General features: G+C 46.9%; 1 protein-coding gene across 1 annotated transcript; it reads right to left on the minus strand.

The window, feature by feature from the left end:
- Nucleotides 1-1,631: 1,631 nt before the first annotated feature.
- UAP1L1 (UDP-N-acetylglucosamine pyrophosphorylase 1 like 1) lies at nt 1,632-18,840 on the minus strand. The gene is made up of 9 exons (XM_036394234.1): nt 18,522-18,840; nt 12,284-12,488; nt 10,483-10,658; nt 9,259-9,431; nt 8,249-8,442; nt 7,285-7,425; nt 5,557-5,742; nt 4,727-4,793; nt 1,632-3,831 (listed from the first exon to the last, which is right to left on the minus strand). The coding sequence occupies exons 1-9, from the start codon at nt 18,796-18,798 to the stop codon at nt 3,745-3,747; spliced, it is 1,506 nt and encodes a 501-aa protein (XP_036250127.1). The 5' UTR covers nt 18,799-18,840; the 3' UTR covers nt 1,632-3,744.
- Between the last annotated feature and the right edge of the window lie 383 nt (nt 18,841-19,223).

Here is a 19,223-nt window from a genome sequence, read left to right on the forward strand (position 1 = left end):
AGGAGAGGCTGGGAATCCTCGCTGTTCTTCGGTGTCGTGAGACTACAACATAGAGACCAGTCACAGAGTCATTGGCATGGAAGAACTGTAAACGAAGACATGCATGTGGCAGATAATAAGGAAAATAAACTCAGTAAATGGCCTGCAAGTCCCCATGGAACGGGGAGTGGGCCGCTGTGGTGAGGCGCAGCCCCGGCACAGAGCACTGTGCCTGGACCCGTGCCGCCCACCTGCAGAATGAGCATGGCCGGGAGAAACCCCCGAAGTCCTGCTGCCTCCGCGAGGACAGGAAGTACTGTCTGATGGCATTATCACCTGCCACGGAAACACCGAGACACAACAGTTTTCCAGCAGGCAGTGCAGGAACACGGGCCTGAGAGCAGACAACTGGAATCTGTGAGAGGATGTGAGTGGGTGAAAAGCAACTTAACTAGTTGTGTAAATAGACCCTTCCATAAGACCTGGCACTGAATTTTGGTATGCAGCAGGAAGCACTCATCCCACACAATTCCTTCCTTCAGCTGCTCCTCCACAGCCCCCCAGCCCTGTGTCACTTCCTCTGCAATTAAAAATTTCCCTGCGGAGAAGGAGGGATATACTCAGCTGGAGTAGGGAAGAGCATCGTTTAGTGATATACACATTCAGAGCCATAGCATAGCAAATAATAACTTCTAGCGCAGGTTCATAATCCAAGAGGAAGAGGGCAGCATTGAAGCAGCTGCTTTAAGACTGCTGCTCTAAGTGCTGGCAGTGAATTCACCTCCAGCCGTGCCTAAGTGGCAGGTTAGTGTTCATCATTTGAGCCTTTATATTTGGAATCCACCTCACTGTAGATTTCAAGAAAATTTGGTGTTTTCTGATCATTTAAGGATTAAGAGAACTAATCAATCAAAAATCCTGGTAGATACGAAGAGCACATAAACAAGCAGAAGAACAATTTAAGATGCCTAAAGCATGCATTCATTTTTAGTATTAATTTTCCTATCACAGGAAACTACTGATTTGTGTAAACATATTTAAAAACATATTTAAATCCCCAGCAGCCTGCACATGGGTGTCAAGAGAGAAATGGGGGGAAAGAGGTAAAAAAGGAACATTTGCTTCTGACATTTGCTGGGTTCAGCCCTAAAGCCCCAAATGACAGCATTTGTGAGGTATTTCTGCCTTTCCCTACTGATTGTGCTATAAATAGAGCCGTGTTTAAGAAGTGCCTCTCATTGGAAAGCAAAGTTAAAGTTGCATTGCAGCGAGTGCTCATTACCTACACACCAGCTGTGAGACTGACTCAGAACCATATTACTCAAATCTACTTGAAATAAGACAACCACCACCTGCAATTAAACTCCCTTCCCGCAATAAATTAAGATGAAAGGCTTGGAAAAAATATACAGCATTGGAGACAAGAACACAATATTCTATTTTCTGATGAAAAAATAGATCTCACAATGTCAACTCCCTTCAGGAATCACCCTCTGCTCAGTTCCATATGCCCCTGTAATCTGAAGAGTGGACACTGCAGTCTCCAGATGCACCAACAGTGACACCATCCTGCAGCTGTAGTGACAACATTTACAGGGACAGAGACAAGAAGCGTGTCTTTTCTCACGTACAAGAAACACAACAAACACATATAAATCACAGTAACATCTTTATTGTTAAAAATGCTTAGATGTCCAGAAGTTTCTGAAGTAGTACAGGTGTTCCCTTTGTTTCAGGTACTTATTTCATTTTATAATGTGTACAAAGACATAAGGACAGATTTTTTTTGTTAAAGTTCTCTCGAAATTGTTTCTATGTTCCAGTTTAAAATGTGAAGAGTCATAGAAAATAAAAAACCCAAGAGACAAGAGATTTAGCATTCTAATTTAACTTCTTGAAAACCATGTAAGCAGCTCTGTTCTGTGTGCATGGAAACTGAAGCTTCAAAAGAGAAAGAACTTTAGAAAAAGCAAAAGAAATATTTCTTTATAGCACAGCACAGTATAAAAGAAGCATGTGCTTGAACTTCTGAGCAATACAAATATACAACACAATTTGTTCTCATATATAAAACTTGACTGACAGAAATGGAATGTGTCATAAAACACTGCAAAAAGACTACAGAATTGGGTGACAAGGACAAATGCTTCATTTATACTAAAAATGTGAATTACTGGCTGCACATGCCAACTGAGGTAATCAGAACCAGTCATTAGCTGGTCTGCGTGTGTGAAAGGATCATTACTCAAGTTCATGCAGAAACACTTTACAACCAAAAACTCTGATAATGACATTTAGATGCTTTCTTTGGAAAACTTGAGCATACTTACAAACTGTATTTACTCTCAAAGTAATCTTTATACTTCCCCATTCCCTTCTCTATTATTCTGAATAGAGCTTCACATCAGAAATTGCAGAAAGCCATGGAACTTAACTATGCTTAATGAAATAGCATAAGCAATTCCTCAGTAGAAGCGGATGCATGTAATAACATTTCAGATGAAATGTGTTTCTCGCTACCTTCCCTAACACCATGTTTAGGGGAAGAGTATGGAACACTTCTGATGCCAAGGCCAGCCACCAGAGAGTGCAGCTGACACATCCTCACCAAGGCTGAAACATACTGAGTCAGGTATGCTCAGCGCAGGTTCTGCATCAGATGAGCATGAGCTTTCGGGGGCAGTGTCCAAAAACTGAACATGAAGAATCACTGGTGGGTCAAGGGTCAGAGCTACCCTGAGATTCCTTGGCCAGAGCTGTGTTCACATGCTACATATGTTCTGACAATTAGTGTCCTTCATTAGCTGACACTTTACATTGTGGTTAGTAACATATCTAAAAGAAAGGAAGTAATTCCATAGATGCCTAAGTGAAAGAGTGCTGGAAAATCACCTGGAGAAAAACTGTAGAAGCGGAGGCTGGTGTTTTACTGTGTACCCTGTTGATGCTGAGTCTTTTTTTTGTTTTGTTTTGTTTTGGTTAGGCATTGAATTCTACCACTGGGATTTGTTTCTTTTACTACTTTCAGGTACCCCAAGAGAACCTTGTCTGAGGGATATGGTATATATTGGTTTGTATATATATACACAAAACAGGAAATGGAAAGGAAAACTGTTATAGTCAGGAAGGGCAGAGGGTTGTGAAAATATTCTTTTTATTTTTAATTTAAAAAGTCACTACAACTGTAAGGAGCAATCAGTCTAAGCATGGCAGTAGTGAGCCCAGATACAAAACTAGTCTGTTCTACTTTGGACTCCAAGCCTCAAGCAATGCTTAGGCACAGCAACATCCCTCCATACAGCAGACTCTATATGATCTGCTTAGAGGATGCAATTGCTGAATTGGATCTTCTAATCAGCACATGATTAGGAAAAAACTGACCACTGGAGAGAAAACCTCAGTATCCAAAGTCCTGCCATATTTTTCAGGATGGGACCTCAGTCTGACTCCAACTGTGCACATGATTTAGAAACAAAACCAAACCAAAAAAAAACAACCACACCAACACAACCAAGACAACTAACAAGGCACTGAAGAAACTGAATTTTCTTGAAGGCAAAGCTGATTTATCAGGCCTTGACTGGCTCTTTTCTGTATTCATATGCAACAGTGAATAAGAAATGTAGGATCTGTTTAGCACCCAGAAAGTGTTAATCCACAAAAGCAGTTTTTTATAATGCACTTCATAGTGCATTTTAGTACTGTCAGTTTTTAAAATGGATCTGACAAACATGGATCTGATTTGAGAAGGAAAGGCTTCCCACTTCAAGAATTTTCCAGCATTTCCACTTTGTTTTCGTCGAGTACAAAGGGAGAAGGGAATTCTTTGTTCTTCATGTACACCTCCAGACCCTGAGAAAGTGTGAGAACAGTATTGTTAGGCTGTAAATGCACTATTTTAAGTCCTCAAGTGACAGACAAAGGCCAGGGACAAGGCAAGAGTTACAGTCTCCCCAGTGACAGAAAGTGTTTCTGGGGTTCAAGAAGCAGAAGTGCTGAGGAACCATAAAACCTGATGTCAGAAACAAACTTCTTGGGAGAACAACATGGGAAAGTGTATCCTTAACTGACATTAGAATAATCCTGGCAAAGAAAAGTCTAATTTCCACCTTTTTCATTTTGTTCTGACAGCCTATTGATTGCAATGAGTTTGTCACCTGCACGTGTTGAGGAATACACCTACTGCAGGTAGCTGGCTTGCAAGTTAACACATGTGGAAACCTAGCAAACAGTGCCCACACATTCTCCTGCAATCTACTATTTCTCACCCTGCCCATCCAATAGGGAAGCTCCTATTCTTGTTATTAAATGGAAGGTTTCTCAGGATCAATTATTTTCAGAGGGACAAACTTGAGCAATGGCTTCTCTAAAGCCAACATACATACCATATTTCTCAGTCAGGATTCACTTACTGTGGGATATGAGCACAAATAAGCATAGAACCCATGGTTTTCCAAATTTGAATATTCTGCACTTCTTATTAAGATCTCAAAGTGCTCGTGAACCTTAATGAAACTGCAGCCTTGTTGCAAACCTCATTTTACAGATGGCTAAAACTGAGAGTGAACAAACTGCTGAAGAGTAAATCATAATGGAACCACATAATGATAACACAGAGCCCAAGTCACTGTTTCTTTGATCTTACCATTTCTCATCAAGCCCAGGCTAAAGAAATCACCTGTTTGGAAGGAAGTCAGATGCATACCTGCACACTCTTAAAAATGCCTCCATAGATAGCTATTCTCACCTCTCCAAAGTAAGACACTAACGGAGAAATCTCACAGACAGCCGGAGGATCTTCAGTTCCTGAGAGACTAAAGAAGAGAACACAGGATTAACTTCCTGCCATGGTTAAAAAACAGTGCTTCTTCTTCAAAAGTTTATCCAGAATAGGATATCCAGAAGGATAAGACATTTGTCAAAGTCACATGCACCAGACATTATGTGAAAACAAAGTGTGAAAATAAAAAGGAATTTACAGGTCCCAAATGTTACTCAGCAAAACCAAAACACCCCTTTTATAGAGATGCTTTTCAAGTAAAATGAACAACTTGTGGGTCTATTGAACTATGAGTTGATGAAGTAATGGCCCCACAGAGTAAAAGCAGCTTTCCATTACACCTGATACAGGAAGGTATCTGAACTGGTAATCACACTAACAATGAATCCTTAAGACCACCTGAGAATCCTGTTGGGGACACAGTCAAAAAAGCTGTCAGGGCTGACAAATTAAAACTCCTTGCATTGCTAAATCCAGAGTGATGGAAAAGACTGCCATCGTCTAACAAGGTGCTATAGGAAGGGCCAACTCATAACCCCAAGAGCAGGCATCTGCCAGATAGAATGCCCAGAGCCCCAAGCGCTAACTATGTGGAGCACCCACACTCATAAAGAGGAGCAGGAAGTGTAGATATCAACCTGCATATCCAGAGGGGACCTGCTGAACAAAAATCACACTAAGCCACCCTGTGACTACATTAATGCCCAATTTTGGAGAGCCCAGCATGTGCCATTGGCCAGCTGGCACCGCTGAGCTCTTCCATGAGAGAAGAGGCAGAGAAGGTCACAGATTTATACCTGAGTTTTTCCGGTATCCTGCAACCATTTTCATCCACAAATCTGGCTCCAGCCTTGAGAGCCCAGCGGTAATGCTGGGCCAGGAGGGCTTGCCGAGCAGTGGTAGGAGTATCTTTGTCAGCTGTGTCAGCATTTTTTAGTGGTGAGAATTCCTCTTCTCTCAGAACTTCAAATGCCACAAAATTCCTACCAGCAAAGGGAAGAAAACAATGATTATGAAAACCAGAGCTAATCATCAGCCCCACTAATGCAACAACAACATTCATGAGGAAAGGCTCATATATATTTTTGGGAGAAGCACTGTATGCAGCCTGAGGCAGTCAAGCCAAGGGAAGCCCAATACCATTCTGAAGACCCAGGGAGTACCAGGGCTGTCGAATGGAAAAAAAACAAGAAGCCTTCTCTCTTTGGGAACTTAACAGCAGTCTCCCAACCTACCAGAGCTGTGCTCAGGGGAGAGAAAAAGCAACAGTTCAGCAGATATGCCACAGAAACTTTTTTAGGCAGTGGGAGGTTCTTGGACAAGACAGCTCAGAACACAGCAGGACAGAGAGCACAGCACTGTCCAGAGCTTGGGCAGAGCATGAGCAGTGCACTCACTGCAGAGCACTCCACCATGCCCCGAGAAATACCCCCTTGCTTGGGAGTCTGTAGGTAAGGACCAACTAAGGACACCAGCTCCTAGGGACAAACAAGCAACAAGGGAGACCTCACAGGTGATTGTGAAGTACAGCTGTTTACCAGAAATGGGAGTGCAAATTAAAAAGCACCACCACAACATATGTGCATTTCTGCACTTCATGTGTGAAGCACAGCTGCCAAGGTGGTTTTGAGCTGTTAAAAAACCACAAGGAACCACTGCTTGCAAATGAGTTCTGTCACGGCTCAGAACTCAGCAGCGTTCCCATCACCCTGGGTTTTGGTTTTGTCTTTAGTTTGATACTACTTTATTTAACACATGTCAGGAAACAGAGACTGGTTCAAACCTTGAGCTCTCTATTCTAAAGGAAATAATATAAAAAGAGAAATAGTATCCCCAAACAAAGATAAATCAGTTTGCCTCAGGTCCCTCTTGGGCATTTATTAAAGCCTAAAACAGAATCTTCACTGCTGAATTTGAGACCTTGGAAAAATAGATTTTATAACAACACTTATGCTTAATTGCTAAAATCCTATATTCCCTAGACACAAGTATCCCATACTATGTATGTCACAGCACTCCCAGCTATGTTGCAGAATTTGGAAAGCGAACACTGACAGTTCCACTTGGCCCCAAGGTGCTTAAGTAAACAATTTTCCAAGCACAAAGGGTACAAGCTGAGCCCTGGCTTAACAGCACCCAAAAATGTAACCAGAGCTGTAGTTGTCACAGAAGCCACAATGCTGAAAGACCCAATTTTTGCAAGTCTGAATACAATATGTGCTTCATTGGCTTTGCACTCAATTTCCTTTTGTTTTTCCCAGGCTGGCAGAGGCCCGGGCAGCCAACACATCCTCAGGAGGATGACCAGTCTGGGAGCAGGGTTGGTGCAAGCACTGAGTGCCTTGTGAGCTCCCCTTAGAGCCCGCAGTGTTACTGTTGGATTGGAGCTGGGTGTAGATCCAACAACCTTCCTAACAAGCCACCCACAAACCACATGCTCCCTGGGATAGCTTGTTTCAACCTACAGTCATTCAAACAAACACTGAGAAGGGGAGGAGAAAAGTAAAATTATGTCTGCCACTAACTTAGAGAACTGGAACACATCAAACACAAACTTCTCCAGCTTTATCCCGTTCGGTTTTAGTGGTTTTACCAGATTTCCCTCCTTGTCAATGTAGGGCACCTTCTTTATAGCTACATGATGCTTCAGCTGTGACTCCCATTTCCTGCAAAAGGAGAAGAAACCAACCATTTTATTTAGTTCAAGCTCACTTAGAAAAAAAGCAATACACTTGAGGGAAGCAAATGGCTCATTACTGCTCTGGGTCAACTCTCAACTGTTTGTGGGTGTTGCTCCCTCCCAAGTGATCAAAGTCTCATCCAGGAAACACTTCCCTAAGCAGAGCAGCCTGGCCATGGGCTCTCTCTGTACCACTGGGACATGACAGTCAGAGGAGAGGGAGAAGTATGCATCAAGCTAAAATTGCAGGCAGAGGTTACAAAAAAAAAAGAGGCAACCCAAATTGTTACCTGATTGGGCTGAAAACGGAGCAGGGCAGATCCCTCACCCAAAGGTGGTTCAAGCTCTTCAGGAAGGTTGTACAGCTGCTCACTGAATGCCCAGCATCACATCCCCATTCCCCACACCGAGGTGCAGAGTCCACCCGCAACTTCACCCTCTCCCACAAACTCTGTTGTCCCAAGCATTGGCATGGCTGACATTCCCTGTAGCAATCCATGGTATGAGGCTGCATCACTGACCACACTGCAGCCTGCATAGCTGCTTACCCTTGAAGGCCCAGGAAGATTGTGCACTGGTATTTCTCAATTGATTTAGTTACAGTGAACCTGGGAACCTCTTCCTTGGGTAGGGCCTGGAGAGTATGCTGGGGCTGTCAGAAAGGGGATTCAGGTGTTTGGAAGAGATAGGAGGTGAAAGGCAACATAGTTAATAACCATAACTAAAATTCCAGAGTGCAAAACAGGAACACCCTGTCTTGGAGGTATTTCTGGGCTGCACAGCTACCTAGAAGGTCTGCTGGGACTTACTGGGCCACTATTTCCAGGAACTCAACAGTGAAGAAGTGGTTACAGATGTTGCCAGCACTGAACACCAGTCCCCCCTCAGGGCGCTGCTGCTGTGCAGTCTCCGGGCTGATCTCGCTGTACTCCACCACCTGGTACACGCCATCCACACAGCACACCACCCCAACAGGCTCCGTGGGGTAGGCCTTCTCCACTACCTACAGCCACAGGACATAGATTTATAACAAAGAGGAAGAAAATCCCAGGACTATTCCAACTCCCAAGTACAAACAATCCCACGGGACTGTTGCCTGCTGATCCTCCAGCTGTTGCCTGCTGATCCTCCAGCACCTCAGGGCTGTGTAAGGGGCACAGAGCAGTCTGGAGGCACATTTTCCCCAACAATACAACATAAACACCAGTACTCAACCACTTAATTTGACAGTTTCTCAGAAGACAGTTAAAAGCAATCTGCATAGTGGGAGGCACTTTTCTTATCAAGGACCAGGATCTGGCATTAAAAGGAAGCTGTTTGCAGCTATTAGCCTTCAACTTCCCATTTGCCTGAACAGAGCTAATGACTCAGATGACATAAATTTCTCTTCAGACACGTGCTGCTTTAGCTTAACAAAATCCAGGCTGTTAAGGCTTTCCCCATCTTCCACAGCAGAGCGCAAAAAATGCCTCAATTAGACTTAAAGGCGCATTTATAAAACACAACCCAGTCCAATATGGCTTCTAGACAGCCCAAGTGCCTTTGTAGCAAGGACTGGGCATAGGTGCAAAGCAATTCCAGTGTGCAGTTTCCTTTGCAGATATACTTCCTGCTCTACCTGAGGTTTATTTTCCACAGTACTCTGGGAAGAACAGAGGACACCCACGGGTAGGAATATGAAATGCAGTGCAGGCAGCAAGGAACTCTAAACCTGCTCAGAGTGAGCTGCTGATGGGCAAAGGGTAAGCTCCCTGCAACCAGCAGCTTCCAAGTGTCATCAGACCCAAACTCCCTGTGGGAAACCAGCCAAGTGCTTCACCTTTGCACCACAGTCTGCCCCTTTGGAAATACAGAAACCTATGAAGACTGGATCTGCCATTTTCACGAGGATGTTGTCCACACAATATACATGGACATACTGGATTCCACGCTGCTTCATATCATCCAAGATCTTATTATCCATCAAAGCACGGTATAAGCCACCATTGCCATCTATAATGCAAGAGAAAAGAGAAAGTCTTGGCTCATTTGTAACTTTGGGGTGGGTTTTTTATAGCTAACAGAGCAAAAGCAGAAAGTACTGAACAAACTTTCTTGAATGGAAGAGTATGGAATGCTTTCTAGCCAAGAGTCAAAGGTAACAGGTTTTATTTCCGGTTCTGCCACACAGTTCAGGGAAGCATGTTCTTCTTTTCACCCCAGTTCTCTCACTTGAAGAGTGGGACCACGGGGACCAGCCTCACTGAGCAGCATTATGAGACTTTATGAAGATTACTAAGATCCTCAGAGGGAGACTACGACAGGGCAAATCTATGCAGAGGGTGGGAAAAGTCTTTTACACTTCTCCTCCAGTATGGGGCAAAAGCATATTTATTCTCTTTCTTGGAGAAAGACTAAAATAAATCTTATTCTCTGTTTATCTTCCTCCCCCAACTCCTCAATGCCTTTTCAAAGGCTTGAACTGCAGCTGTACAAAAGACACATGCATGTTTATCACAGATCACCCATTTACAGTTCCTCCTGAGATGCCCCTGTCAGCTCAGGAGAACCACTCTGCAGCTGCAACACAGTCCCAGCTGGGCTGCCCTCACCAAGTCTCTTACCATGTCTAGGTTAAAAGAACATTACAAGGTGAGACATTGCTGTCATTTTGAAAAGAGCTCATCTTCTTGCTGCTTTTTTGCCTATTTCCAGCTATCAGCCTTGAGCTCCTGACCTTCACCACAGGAGGCAGCGCTCCAGAGACCTCATAGAGAGCTCTGGTAATGCACCTTTCTCCTACCCCGCAGCCACAGCACTTTTAATCCTGCCAACACTCCCAGACTTGGATAAAAAAACATGTGTTGTGGTCAAATGTCCAGCCAGAACTAAACAGATGTATACTCCTGATTACCAGCCTGAAACATTAGAGAACCTTTCCACATTAACTGGAAGCATTAGCCCTGACCCCCACAGCCTACTCTGTGTGCCCAGGCAGGCTGATGGCCCATAGCAAGTACCAACACATATGACAGTACCGCAGTATGGAAGAGCAAACAGGTACCTGGAGCCATGGCAATTTTCCCCTTCTCCTCCAAGATAGCCTTCCCATCAAAGGTGACAGCAGGCAGCATCCTCTGTTCAAACATGACAACATTGCATCTGTCCAAGTTGAAGTAGTTGTGTTGTACAAAAAACTCTTCTGTTGGCCCCAGTGTGAACTCACTTGTCATGATGTACCTAGGCAGGAATGGGGACTTGGCAATGAGAAAGAACAACACAAGCAAAAGGCAAAACTACAAACTGAAGAAAAAAGAGAGGAATCCCAGGAGTGTAAAATGAGAGACACGGCAGCATCCTGTCGTGAGCAACTGCACATGAGAGCTCTCCTCCAGAACTCATCCTGCAGTAAGGCTGCATGGGGTCCTATGACCATATCAGGGCATGATCCTACCCTGGCCTAGCTCCAGCCAGGACAGAAGAGCCTTGCCCTAAATGTGAACAACATCTGGATACCTGGATGAGCTGGAAAACAAGACAAAGGGCAGAAAACGCCCTCATTCACTCTAGATTCAAACTGATGTTAAATGTCTATAGAAACCCTGGCCAATTCATTCTGCCAGCACCTCTTCAGTGCCAAGGCAAACAGCAGTATTTCCATATGTTGGCTGCATGGTTTGTTTTTGTTGTAAGTATTTCTATTTCCTCCTTTCCTTTCAGCTCCACATTGCTTCTATCTCTTCCTCCACTACTGTCTAAAAACCACCTTCATCATCTACCTGTCAAACTCTTCAACTATCGGCAAAGGAATACAGGGTCCTCTGTGAGCATGAGAAAACAACATAGAAGAGCCTGGACCTCAATTCCCCATCCCCAATTTACATCTCTGTAGCACACCATAGCCTGGGCCCAGGTATACTGGAGCAGCAAAATGCTTCAACTGCCTCCTCACCCCCAGGATAGGAACTGGAAACAGATGTGGCATCTTGCAAATAATCCATCCTGGCTTCCAGCAGCACCAGGGATGATGCATTTGCAATTCAGGTCCTGTATACAAGGCTCCAGGAAGAAGCACAATATGGACTCACCTTCCATGAGGAAACAATGTATGAATCAAATTTGGCCTCCAATTTGTAAAACAATGTGGCACCCTGAAGCCCTCAGACACCTACTCTTTCACTGCCAAAACCCGGGCTCAGACCAGACACTGATTCCAAAAGGGTATTTCTACATAGTCCTCACGGTCTAACAGAGAGCATTTAGCAGAAAACATTTCCAGACACATCTGCAGTGCCTTCCTCTCACCCACCACACCCCATAGGGAATTCACATTTTGCGCTCTGCCCAGAGCTCATCTCTTTTGAATGCCAGGAGCAGCCAGCAGAATGGGCAACTGTGAACAGTGACAGCAGGAGGTGGCCTGAACACAAAGCAAGAGGTTTTTTGCATAATTATGGACAAGGGCAGGAAGAAGGGCTTGGAAGGCAAGCTCTAGGTTGTCCTCCATGCAGGAACCTGAGAAAGCAGAAATGGATTAAATTTCTTGTACAGCATCTGCAACAATCACTGAAAAGTGCTGTTTACAGTGTTGCGAGTAGCTGCTTGCAAAGCCAGCAAGGTACAGCAGTTAGTGTTGTGGTCAGTGATACAAAGGCAGTACTCAATCCCTCAGGTCTGCAGACATGGACCTGCCACCTCCCATCCCTCTGCACCCTCCTCCAGCCTCTGCCATCACAAATCCTGCCAACAAAAGGCTCCTCTCAACCTGTCTGTACAGCACCCAGCTTAGTGCTTCTTGAAGACAACACGGGCAAGACTGGAATACAAAGAGCCCTGCACAGCAGATCTGGCTTTAGGTCACCTACCAGGGAATGACACACTTGCAGTGGTGTCTCTTGCCAGCAAGCTGCTCCACTTTGCGGATTCTTTCTGCTTGGATCTGATACAAGTTCTTGCCACTGGGCAACCCCACGTTGTACATGCCCTTGGGATAGCTGACTCCCAGGCGGGTTCCTTGTCCTCCAGCCAGAAGTAGCACTGCCACCTTGTTCTGTGAAATCTGATGTAAACCTGTAGAAAAAGAAGCCCAAGGGAATATAAGAACCTCCAAAGCAATCAACACCCTACATTCTTCTCCTGAGCGTTTCTGCAGAGCTCAGGCAACAGCCAGAAGCTGCCAGTTCAGTGTTGGCAGCTCAGAGAGAAATATGCCACTGCACACAGAGGAGAAAATTCCTTTCAACTCCTGGATGCAGCAGTTTCTTTACCTAAAGCAGCAACTGGTGCAAAAACAGACAATAGCCATGAGCTGCAGCTTAGGAGATTCAAATTAGGATACAAAATCTTTACTAGGGAGGTAGTGCAGCACTAGAAAAGACACCCAGAGAGGAAGGAATGTCCCCTAAGGTTTTCAAGGTTAGTAAAGCTGTAGCTGACCTGCCCTGAGGCTGTTTACAGTTTTGTTCCAAATGGGAGTTGGACTAGAGACCTCCAGAGGTCCCTTATCATTCCTATATCCCAAAGAAGCAGAGTCTCATCATCTTGAGTAAAGCAGGAAGATTTCTGGAATCTGCCTTAATCAATAATCTGTACCTGTGCTCCAGCTTCAATAGAAGCTGAACACAGCTGCAGTCAGGGCTGGTAATACAGCCAAGCCTGCAGGAGCTACAACTTCCACAGCCTAATTGAAACCAGTGTCAGTGCTCCTGACAAATCAGGGAAGTCCAGAATCTGGGAAAGAACCAGAGCACATAATAAACACTCAGATCACTCTCCAACTCTGGTCCCTGCCTTCTCCAAAGTCAACATCAAAATAACGACTGACAACTGTGAGAAAGGTTTTTTATTAGGGAACACTTTTGAGTTTCTCTGGGAATGCAAGGAACATTAGGCTTGCCACGTCAGAAGCCACAGTTCTGCTGCAGGTAGCTATCAGGGCCTTCTGCCATCACACAGCACTGAACTGCCACTGCTCCTGCAGCCAAGGACAGCCTGTGGAGCACCCCAGCCTTCAGGAAACACCTCACATTAACCACAGCTGAGGCTAAAATATTCCTGATTTGGACTGAAAGATATGGGGACCAAAGAAATTAAATTAGAAAAGAACAGGATTGGGTTTATGCTAATCTTTAAATAATTGGCTGTTTAAATGCACAATAGAGCAAAAATGGTGCTTCTTGAAGACAACATGCTGTTTTAACAACCTGGCTCAGTTTTAATTCTGTTCAAAACTGCAGCTTCCAGCAATTTTGTAAGCAAAGATTGAAGCTGTCCATGACATTGCAGTAACACCATTCCCCTTCCCATGCTTACAAGTTTCAGTCTTACCACAGCAGTAACACAAGACTTTCTCCCTAAACACACCCCTTCCAAAAAGACTGATGGTGTCCTGGCACACAGGGGGCCAGTTCCACAGCCAAGGTTCTGCTATAGAGTAACCTCTGGGGTCACAGGGCCACAGGAGTGAGAGCTGGAAGCCACCTTGGGAGATCTTCAATCCTCCAAGTGGGATTAGGAGAGCTCCCTAAGAAGAAACCTGTGTGTAGAAATCTTGGGGTTTCTAAGTCTCAGGAGGTCCTTGGACAGCAGAGGAAGCTTGAATAGGTTTAAATTGGTAATGTAAAAGACATGGGAGGATCTGGGTGAGCTGCATGGTGATGCAACTAAGACATCCAGCATTTCACAAGAAACCACAAGCAATAAATGACTCCTTTGTGCTTCCATGACACAATGAGCTGCCCATGACACTCAAAGTACAGAGCAGAGGGTCTCAGCTAGTACTTACAACAAGTACTTGCCCCAGTCCCATCATGTGGTTTTCCTGCATGCTCAGCTGTTTGCTAGTGCAGGGCATCACTGCAGGAGAAGGGAAAGAGCTGAATGGAGAGGCACCAGAGCATGGCTCCAAATCTTCTCAGGCCCTGGCTTGGGTGGTGGCTGTTTCCCTACTGGGAGCCTGCACAGAAAGAATTTATGGAGGGGAAAAAAATTCCTAAAAAAGTTGCCCTGTGGGACACTTCCAAACTGTTCTGCCTTATCCCTGGAAGTACTCAACACCTGGTTGGACAAGGCCCTGAGCAATCTCATATAGTGGGTGGCATCCACACCCGTGGCAGGAGAGTTAGAAGAAGATAATCTTGTCCTTAACATCCCTTCCAATGCAAACCATTCTGTGATTCTGTGAAATGGGCAATTAAAACATTTTTTAAGAATTCCTTTTCTTTAAAATAATCTAGAACTGAAACTTGAGCTAAAGTATTTCACAGCAATTCAAACCAAAGCTGCTTGAGGTCTGAGCTCAGCATTTGCTGCTCTCAGTTGCTGCAGCATGAGGGATGCTGCTTTGGAATGCATTTCAAATTCACCCACCAGTGGAACAAGTCAGGCACTTGCCCTGCTGCATCTTCCCCCTGCACTGCCAGCCTCACACAAACATACACACTCACATTCTGATGCAACAGACCACATCCCACAGATCCCAAATTAGACGTTTCTGCAGAGCAACAGATTGTGACCAAGAGCACCATTTACATGAATGACACTCTGAAGTCAACACTGTATTGGGAAAGTCAAGGAGGTCTCCACTCTGCTCCACACTACCAAGGAGCTACAATTCTCAGCCACAGCTCACAGGTGCCACAGCTGGTGGTGTCACCCCACTGAAATGAAGATACCCCACAGGAGATAGCAAGTTCTCTGAAGTTTTCCACGCAATGACAAGGGGATGGGATCTGCCCAAGGAGGAGTTGCCATCTCACACCCATCTCCTGGAGGGGCCTCTCACTGCAGGGACTGAAACCTCAACATCAGTGGGATAAACTCAAGCCCAAAGCAATATCACTGATAACATTGATGATGTCACTTTTTTTACAGTCCTGCAGACTGACAGGGCCATATTCCAGGAGGGCTCACCAGGGTGCACAAGAACAACCCAGACAGGAGAGTGCATCCCATAATTTATGGCATTATCAGTATTTATGATACAACCCTACAACTCAGACAGTTTTCCAAGTTCTGGTCTTAGGTCACCACGAAAACAAATAACACCAAAAATTTGGGTAAGTAGCTCTGCTCTGATTTCCCAACTGTAAAATTACCAACACTCACAACTAAAGTTCCTAAGAACTGACTCATCTGGCTGCAATGGAAAGATCTATCCCCTTTTAAAAAATCCACCTTACTTTCTGCAGCATATGAAACACACACAGCTCAGTTAAAGAGAAAATGCTGAGATACCCACCAATGCTGCAGTTAGTCCTACTCTGGAGAAAAAGTAAAAAAACAAAAATAGATTTTGTAGGAGGAACAGATTGGTCTTGCAAGAACAGACTGAATTTTCTTACTGAACAGGCACATCAGTCCCATTACAACAGCAGTCAGTAAGAGAAAAAGACTCCACACTTTTCAATTCTGCAAAGCAGTCAGATAACCAGAATGGCTCATCAAACTCTCTAATGAGATGGGGTACACCTCAGCCCATGGCCATGACTTAGATTTCATTAATAAAACACTGACAGAATGAAAAAGTGTTGCATCTATGTTTGATTTATACCATCATTCCTAGGGCTGCCCAGAAAATGTGATTATTAAATGTCAGTGTTTAAGATCTGAAAGCAAATCTGACCAGGCAGTTTTTTTGTCTGAGACACAAAGCAACAGTATTTGTTTTTTAACTATTAAAAATATCTCAGGTGTTCCCAAAGCAAGTTTTCAGTTGTCTGGTTCTTATCCATAATTTTTTATCATAGAAAAAGAGGGAGGGGGAAGGAGGAGATATAATTTCAGCTGTTCAGTCTTTGGAGGGTGCAATGCAGGTGGCAGCTGTAGGGAGCTCAGATACCCACAGACAGAGCACAGAGCATCTCAGCTCAGTGTGATGATGACCCCACAGCCACAGGCTGTACCAGCCATGCAGTCTCAGGAACACTGGACAGCAGGCTGGGATGGCTCATCTGCTCCCAGCCTGCTCAACATACCACAAACAGAGGCCTTTCAGAGCTGCATCCCCTCAGAGACCCAAGATCCTGCAAAGCCTGTGCCCATGGTGCTGCTTCCACTGGGAAATGCCATGCAGGAATGCTGCCACATCTGCAGGGACACACAGCAATGCCCGGGTTCAGTGGTACAAAGTCTTTTGTCCTGATTGCCCTGTTCCAGGAAATAAAATTCCTCTTCAGCCTTAAACCAGATCATGAAAACCAACCAAATGAAACAGAACATCTGTGTGTAGGCCTTCTGGTAAAAATTCAGGCTGCCTGCAGGGCTGAGGTGGCCTGGAGCCATCAGACTTTAGGGCCAGATGATTTGGGCACAGCAGCAGGATCCCAAACATATTAGACCTGGGCTGCTGCAGGCAGTACTGGCAACCAGCAAAGCCAGTCCACACAGGTAGCCTGGCCTTCCTTTCCTTTCCATGCTGCAGCCAACGACACATGGCAGACACACCAGCTCCTCACTTGCCTAGCTGGCTGGGGGACAAGTGACCCAGTTTGCTAAAGCTGTTAGTTTAACTATGGAGCCCTGACCCAGCCCCATCTGCCTCTAGGGCTCAAAGGGTCCCTTCCTCCTCACTGTGACACCCTCAAATAGCCGTGCCAAGATGGACTTGGGGGTGTGGGTGGATGAGAAGCTCAACGTGCCCTGACCAAGCACACTAAAATCCAGAAAGTCCCTGTGCCCTCGGCTGATACCACAAGGGGCAGCAAGTGAGAAGGGGGAATTCTCTGCCCTGCTCAGGTGAGACCACACCTGCAGTGCTGCCTTCAGCTCTGAGGTTGTCAGCATGAGAAGGACACAGAGTTGCTGGAGAGAGTCCAGAGGAGGCCATGGAGCTGGGGGCATTTACCTGGAGATGAGAAAGATCCTGGGAGAGCTCAGATCCCCTTCCAGGGCCTAAAGGAGCTCCAGAAGAGCAGGAGAGGGACTGGGGACAAGGGATGGAGAGACAGAACACAGGGAATGGCTTCCCACTGCCAGAGGGCAGGGATAGATGCAATATGGGGAAGAAATTGTTCCCTGTGGGGGTGGGCAGGCCCTGGCACAGGTTATCCAGAGAAGCTGTGGCTGAGCCAGGATCCCAGGAAGTTTCCAAGGCCAGGCTGGACAGGGCGTGGAGCAACCTGGGACAGTGGAAGGTGACCCTGTCCATGGCAGGGGGTGGAATGAGATGGTCTTTCAGGTGCCTTCCAACCTAAACCATTCTGGGATTCTGTGATTCACTGTACCAGCTTATGTTGCCTCCATCACCACTCAGCCTCATGAGTGGAGTCTGACACAGCAGAAAAGCTTCTCTGCCCTGTGACCCCTGATGCTTCTATTTCTGTTTCTGCTTGGAAAATTTTACTCCCCTGCCCACACATCCTCACCTCCTTACTGGCAACGTTGGGCCAAGTTCCTCTCAAGCTCTCTTGGAGCCCCTTTAAATCCTCTAGTATAACATTTTTTTCATGACAGATACTGTAAAACAACCCCATGTCCTCTAAACATTATTGTGTCATATCCACTTGCTTTTTGAACACTTCCAGGGATGGTGACTCCACAACTGCCCTGGTCAGCCTGTGCCGATGCCCCATCACCCTTTCAGTGAAGAAATTTTCCTCAATATTCAACCTGAATCTCCTTTGACACAACTTGAGGCTCTTTCCTTTTATCCCATCGCTTGTTCTGTGGGAGGAGAGACTGAGCCCCAGCTAGCTATCACTGTTCATCACAGAGTTGTAGAGATCTTCTGATCCAGCCCGGCACGGCCGCGGGGCCTCGGCCGCTGCATTTCATAACGCAGTGAAAACTCGGTGTCTCAACCAAAGTTCCCCGGGCCGAGGACACCGGCTGCCGGGGCTAAGGGCCGGGGTGTAGCCGTGACCCTGCTCTCTTCCTCCTTGCCCGACCCGCCGTCCCTGCGGCTCCCAACCGCGGTGCCGGGGATGGACTGCCCAGCGCCCCGCGGTGCCACCGCAAGGGGCGGCTCCTGCCCCGGGGCCCCGCCGGGGGCAGCCCCTGTCCCGCACCGCTGGGGCTCGGCGGAACGCGGCTGGTCCCGAACCCCCGCGCCGGACCCCGGCAGCCCCAGAACGGAAGGGACAGGCGGCCTCGCGCCCCTCTCACCTTCCGCCTCCCAGCGCTGCAGCGCGGCGGGGCCGCTGCGGCGGGCGCTGCCCAGCAGCTCGGGGGGGAGCGGCTCCATCCGGCCGTCCAGGCGCTCGTGCGGGCCGCGCTGGCGGGCCCCGGCCGCCGCCGCTTGCCGGCAGTGCTCGCCCAGCCCCGGCGGCAGTGCCGCCAACAGCGCTCCGCGCTGCGCCGTGTCCAGCTCGGCCCAGAACCGCAGCAGATGGCCCTGTCCGCACCGCTCCAGCTGCGCCCGCACCTCCTCGGGAGGGTCCATGGCGTGGGGAGTCCGGGCTGAGCGGCGCGGGACGCGGCGGGACCGGGCGGGGCAGCACCGGGCCGGGGCGGAGCCAGAGGTGCCGTCCCGCCCCCCGGAGCCCCTCCCCGCAGCTCGCGGGTCACGCGGTCCCGGGGGTGCGGCGCCTTCTCGCTGTGAGGTTGCGGAAGGCGCTTGTCGGCTCGCCCCACTCCCAGCCCAGCAGGAACTGCGTCCCGCGCAGCGCTTCCCCCATGGAATCACAGAATAGTCTGAGTTGGAAGGGACTCTCAGGGATCATCGAGTCCAACTCCTGGCCCTGCCCAGCACCATCCCCAAGGTCACACCATGTGCCTGGGAGTGTTGTCCAGACACTCCTTGAGCTCTGTCAGCTTAGGGCTGTGATCAGTTCCCTGGGGAGCCTGTTCTGGTGCACAAACACCGTC

This window comes from Molothrus ater, chromosome 20, assembly GCF_012460135.2.
Source record: "Molothrus ater isolate BHLD 08-10-18 breed brown headed cowbird chromosome 20, BPBGC_Mater_1.1, whole genome shotgun sequence".
Lineage (NCBI taxonomy): Eukaryota > Metazoa > Chordata > Aves > Passeriformes > Icteridae > Molothrus > Molothrus ater.